The sequence below is a fragment of the Agrilus planipennis genome, unplaced genomic scaffold (assembly GCF_000699045.2).
Source record: "Agrilus planipennis isolate EAB-ADULT unplaced genomic scaffold, Apla_2.0 scaffold63, whole genome shotgun sequence".
NCBI classification, from domain to species: Eukaryota; Metazoa; Arthropoda; class Insecta; order Coleoptera; family Buprestidae; genus Agrilus; species Agrilus planipennis.
Window position 1 is genome coordinate 1,007,263 of NW_020439363.1, and position 6,259 is coordinate 1,013,521.

The 6,259-nt window shown below is 34.6% G+C and overlaps 2 protein-coding genes across 5 annotated transcripts in view; both read left to right on the forward strand.

Annotated features, from left to right (window-relative positions):
• Positions 1 to 2,797, forward strand: part of LOC108734139 — a 4,406-nt gene extending 1,609 nt beyond the window's left edge. For 2 of the 3 annotated variants that reach the window (XM_025978814.1, XM_025978813.1), the window contains exon 2: positions 2,242 to 2,797. In XM_025978814.1, the coding sequence (XP_025834599.1) occupies positions 2,242 to 2,568 (327 nt within the window). In that variant the 3' untranslated portion in view covers positions 2,569 to 2,797. Of the gene's footprint in view, positions 1 to 1,075; positions 1,160 to 2,241 lie in introns of those variants that run through there. The other variant, XR_001937338.1, reaches the window with a different exon arrangement.
• A 928-nt stretch (positions 2,798 to 3,725) lies between these two features.
• LOC108734140 overlaps positions 3,726 to 6,259 on the forward strand; it is a 4,771-nt gene continuing 2,237 nt past the window's right edge. The window contains exons 1-2 of one of the 2 annotated variants that reach the window (XM_025978809.1): positions 3,730 to 4,175; positions 4,703 to 4,971. In XM_025978809.1, the coding sequence (XP_025834594.1) occupies positions 4,023 to 4,175; positions 4,703 to 4,891 (342 nt within the window). In that variant the 5' untranslated portion in view covers positions 3,730 to 4,022 and the 3' untranslated portion in view covers positions 4,892 to 4,971. Of the gene's footprint in view, positions 4,176 to 4,702; positions 4,972 to 6,259 lie in introns of those variants that run through there. The other variant, XM_025978810.1, reaches the window with a different exon arrangement.

Here is a 6,259-nt window from a genome sequence, read left to right on the forward strand (position 1 = left end):
GCGTGAGACTTGACCGTTGCACCGCGCGCTCTACCCACGGGTCGTCCGAATTGGCAGGTGATGTTTTTGCAAAAATCTCAAAATTTAGCGGACACATTCAGCTACGTACATGACGGATGTCCCTAAAAGCTTAGAAGGGTTTTAATTGACTCGAAAAGGCGGCTGGGGTGTAAAATAAGTTTCCAATGTTGAGTTTGGATATAGTTTCGACAACAGGACCCCTCAGATGCGCTTGAATTACGGCAGACACATTCGATTCCGACCGACGCACCGCGCATCCTTTGCGCGGTGCAACGTTTGGGAGTTCGCGCGGTGCAACGGTTCGACGGTGCGCGGTGCAACGGTCGGGACGTTCGAAGCCGTGCAAACCGACCTAGTATGATAGTAGTACATTTACAATAACAATAACATATCCTTTTCTTATTTTACGTATAATACGTTGACTTATGGAGCTTCAGGAAATAGTAATTTACACGCCACTGAGTGATTACAGCTTGTGAATAAAATTGCAAATTGTTAGAAACTTTTAACAGAATCTCCGAATACTTTCGTTTGTATTGTCATTCCATTTTATTTAAAGCTATCTCTAAGTTCTCCTTGCTAGATGCTAATACTGCTATATCGTCTGCAAACCTAAGCATACTAATCTTTTGCCCTTGTATATCTATCCCTACAGTTGTACTGCCTTTAATGATGTTCATCGCGTCTTCGATGTATAGATTAAAAAGGGATGTGATTACATTGAAATTTTTTATTAACTTCTAACATATGAAACTTAAATTTGTATATGTATTAAAACTTAAACTAGCAACAAGTTCAGCAAGTCCAATAATATCGCTTCCTCGACCAAAAATATCTTTGGTTGTATACAAATAACGCTGAGTTTAAAAGTAGGCTAAGTTGAATTAAGCCTTTTTGTTCAACTTCCGCCTACATACGACTGGTTCATGAAACACGGTCTTCACATTTTGTAGCGATCATACAATGGATGTATAAGAGATGAAATTTATCCTTGAGTAATGTACTATTTTTAACTGCGTTCATGTTTTGGAAGTCGACCTAATTCTCAGTACCTTTCAAACTGTATCGAAGTCAGTGCGTATCAAAAGTTAAAAAAAATCTTCATATTCTAATTAGGTTTTTAAATAGCCACTGTCGGGTAAGTCGATTATTCCTTGATTATTACAAACATTAATGAGATATTATCAGTGATGTAAGTATTCAACTGTTATCAGAATAAGAATAGGTTTTAAAAATGTGCTGTAAAAATACCACATTTATAAATTAATTATTAGCAAACTAAATTGACTATAGATTTAATAATAGGAAGCTACCTATTTTATTGATCGGAATGCATTATCTACACTAATATTACAAGTTTGGAATGAAGAGGTAAACTCCGAAACTACTCATCCAATTCTACTACAATAATTCTTTCGCCAGTATTTAGAACGAAGCTCCGGGGTGGACATAGCCTGTACATTATTTCATTAAAATAAACGAGTTTTTCGTGGAGACGGAAAAAAGGGTCTAGCGAATGCGTTTCGAACGAACGCTGCCATAACAGTAAGAGATATATGAATACTTTCTATAGGAAAATTGTACAGCTTAAAAAGGCCTCTAAGTAAGTTCGCGGGATATATTTATCAGTAATATGTTGAAGTTAATTCACAAATTCATCAAATATGACTCTTATTATAGTTACAAACTAATTTTCAAGCGGGGAAAGCTGCTGGTACAGCTACCACTAAATTACTATACGTAGCACCAGCGCAAGCCACTCCCATTCACTGTAAAATCCAGAAATATGTATACGCGGCGCTAGCACATCCACTAAATCTATACTGCACGTCAGCACTATGTGAAAAAATGTTACGACTTTTTTCTTGCTAATTCATGCATATTTTCATTTCCTTAATGTTTAATGTATTGCTTTTATTTGATTCCTTAGTGCAGCTGACATTTTAGAATTTTACGATGAAGTAAAATCGTCGACGTGAGTTGTGTTTATATTAAATATATTTCGTAACATCTCGGTCGCACTCACTATGTTGCAAACTTCAATCTACCGTGCGCGCGCAACTTCCGTTGCATAGTAAAAAGAAAGAAGTATACATAACTTAAAAAATTTAGAACCTTTTATTTGTAATATTTTCTTATAATTACCAGAAAACACATCAAAATATATTAATTTTTTGTTATTCAAAGATGCAGTCGGCTTTCATTCTTTTTTTTTTTCAGGCTCGAATTTTGCAGCTTATAAATTACAATAGTAATCAATCTGGTGTAAAAGTTCTTTATTTCAACGAGCACTTTCAAAGAAGACCGTCATCGACTAGTTACCTAGAAGCGGAAACAGAATTGGAGATATTTCATATCCCTAATTTCGACGAGTTACCAGCAAGTTTGTGTGACATGGGACAGTCAAATGTTGCAGAAATCGATGTGGTGCATAGTAGAGTACCACAATTACAACAACCGGAAATTGTAACAGTACGAACCAGTTCCTTTAAAAGAGCCTGGAAAGGAATCAAGAACGCGTTCACTTTTAAAAAATGCAGACACTAAACGAAGTCTGAATTCGTGATCTGTAAGATTTTATGTTGATACGTGTATGCTTAGGTGACATTTATGACGATGAAGAAGAAAAAAATTGCAAATTTTCTATTCAAGCACGGTACAAGTGTACGGTGGTGTTTTAACATAATAAAATAATTAATAACTGCAATGACGACTGAATATAATTTTTTACATTTTATAACAACAGCTTTAAGTTAATAAGATTTATCAATTATAATGAGAGTTATTTTATTTTTATCCATTAAATGATTTAGTTAAAAAAAAATGGTCTGTTCTTTTTAATCCACGATATTAAAATTTGATGAGCTTTATAGTTTCGAAAACAATATTTGCCCATTTTTATTGAAAAATTGGAAAATTATTTACAATATACAGCAGGCACTCAAAAATATGAAAATATGAAACAGCTCAGATTTATTTGATTCATTCTAGTTGACGAATGTTATCTTTAATAAATGTAATTTTTGACTGTTGAGGATTATTTTACCCCGCCTCATCATTTTCACAATCTTCAGTAAACTATTATCCTAGCAATTTTTAAATTCATTATCGTACTGAGTACATCAAATAGGAAGTGAGATAAGGGCGGAAGGAGGTAGTAGGGATATAAAGCAGAGGATAGTGCGAGGACCGGTCGTCTTCAATAAAAAGAAGTCACTTCTGTGCTCGTGAATGGTTAATTTAGAAATTTGAGAAAGGTTGTTAAAAGTGTATGTTTGGAACCCGGCGCTGTACGGGTGCAAAACATGGACGGTGGGCGCNTAGACTTCAATACTATGCCTAAATTATGCATCACAACTTTAAACTAAAAAGTAAGAAATGGAAATCGCTCTCTAATTTTTCACCCTAAAAGGTGGAATACTTTCCTTAAATTTAAATGGGACCACACCCTTGAGATATGGCATTCTCAATAAAAAAAGAATCATTAAAATCGGCTCGAGTAAGGCAGAAAAAAAAGTCGAATTAAGAATCTCCTTTGATTTAAAATATAAGTAGACAACATTAAATAGGTCGCATATTATTTCAAGCGACATTTTTCAACTATTATTAATCTGAGATATTAAGTAAATATGAATTTATTATTATTTTGTATCATGTTGAAACATTTTGGTGGACCAAAATATGTACACTTGTTTTAAGATTTATTGAAATATTGTAGCTCTTTAAATTCCACTGAATTCTAATAAATCATATTTCATTTAATTAAATTTTGGTCAAAAATTCTTCAATTCAACATTGCCTTTATGTTTCCAGAAAATATCAAATTACAAAACCGTGCTGGTTTAGATACATATGTATCCTATATTATTTACAAGTTATAGTTACAATTATATTTTTGTTTCCTGAAGCTGGTTTTCTCGGCCATGGTGGACATGGCTATGGTTATGGAGGAGGCCATGGTTACGGAGGAGGTCATGGAGGTGTTATTAGTGTAATTGGACATGGAGGAGGTTTTGGACACGGAGGAGGTTTTGGTCACGGAGGAGGTTTTGGTCACGGAGGAGGTTTTGGACACGGAGGAGGTTTTGGGCATGGAGGTGGCTTTGGATATGGTGGAGGTCATGGATACGGAGGAGGTTACGGTTACGGAGGAGGTAATTTTACGATTTCTTTTGTTATATCAATTATTTGTTATCAGTTTTAAAGTTTTGCTGATATTTTAATGTTTAGCTTATATAGAGTTTATGGGGTATTTAGGCAGATACTGTAAATGTTTTACAATTTCGCAAGAGAATGTCCGTGAAGGTTGAAAAATAATTTTCGTTACTCTTTAATGCTAAAAGACGCTACATCCTTGTTTTCAGTAGTCACTTGTAGAGGAAATGTGGTTTATCAACCATAATTACCGCATTTCCAATTTGAGCGTGAATCTATAAAAGTAATGCTCAATGTACATTATCAAGGCCAACAGTAGACCTACTGGAACGATAATAAACAAAATAAAAAAATGTGTTTCTGTCGGGAATACTTGAACATTGATCTGTCTCAAGTCGTGTCGTCAGTAAAAGGCAAAACAAAGGAAACAGCAAATTTTGCTACCTCATGCTTTATTTGTTAACGCTATATTTAAAAGTAATGCGATTGGCAATCGTGTAAGTAATTATTATTGCTCGTATTTTAGGCCATCATCATGTGGTACGAGTTGTCAAAGTGTATGGAGGTCATGGAGGTCATGGAGGCTGGGGCTGGGGTAAATAAAAACCGCAAATGTTTGAGTGACGTATACTACGTAGAAACTGAGGAAAAGATGTTATTCATTTACCATTTTCGAAGCTGTCCCTTTAAAGACCAACATCTAAAAACTCTATAGTACAAAAGACCTATCCTATGATATTTTTTGTTATGTAATATTTTAAATTATACGATAAATAAATAACAAGAAATGAACAATTTTTGTCCGGTGAAATTTGTTTCTTCACCCTTAAAGACCTAATTACATTTTTATTGTAATGTATGTTTTAAATAAAGTGTCCAATGTTTTTAATTACCTAATTGATTTTACTAGCTGTGTGGGATCTTAAATTTAATTAAGTATTTGACTTTTATTATATTATGACATAAGCTGGTTTTAATAACCCTGAAATTGAAAAATTGTTAGTCAAAATGTCATAGTTTTTGTATATTCACTTCATTCCTATCATGGAATTTCAAAAAAGTCGTCCACAGTATTGCAGTTTTGAATTTTTGTGTGAAAACGTAACAAGTTCCATTTTTAAAGCCCATTTAATACAATGACTGTATCAAACACATATGAAAACCACTGCCTTGAATATCACCCTCCAGTGCCACTGAAAAGAAAGGTTGCAAACCAGAATATAGCTATTGATAAACGAATGATAGCAACCGATGGATCAACAGCTCATTTATGTCCTTCAACCCTTTCTGCACAGGTATGCAAAGGTCAGAAACAAATATTTTCACTTGTGCATCAAACAGATAGATTCCTATACAATTTCTTGTCGTATATTACCCTCACTTATAGGGTCGTCCATATATACGTAACGCAAAATTAGTCAAAATTTGAAATGCCCCACAAAATGGGATGCGTGGCCTAATCCTTTTCTTGCTACTCCCTTACATAACGGGAGTTGCCAAGGACGGCTGAAGTGGGAACCTGTCCTCCCATCCCGAGCAGAAAACGAGTAGGGTTGTGATCCGAATCGGATTGGGCAATCTAGCTGCCCTGTTAGGGCTCAAAAAGGAAAATTTGATCAGGACTGGATCAAGTATGTAACGCCTCAGATTCGGATCGGGCCACCCTAGAAGGTCTTGTTACATAGGGTATCGTGTAAACCTGAACAAGTTAACCTATAAGAGGTAGATTGAGGTGATTTGTAAAGTCCTGCGAATCTATAAGATGCCTTATACAATCTTGACTAAAATAACCTACATGGAACGAATTGTAGGGTCCCGACCTATATGACCCAAAGCAGGGTATCTCACAGGATTCGTAATTTAACTTAAACTTATCTCGTTCGATAACAACTTAGCGACAGTTAAATCAAGTCTTTCTTCGGGATTACCTGAAGCATCATTACACTTTTAATAATTTAAACGACCATCGTAATTAGAATAACTTGATACATGCAATATTCTTATATTTTGGGGCTAATAAAATTAAAATAATTTCAAATTAAATTCGAAGAAGAGGGATTGGTAATAAATAATAATTATAATT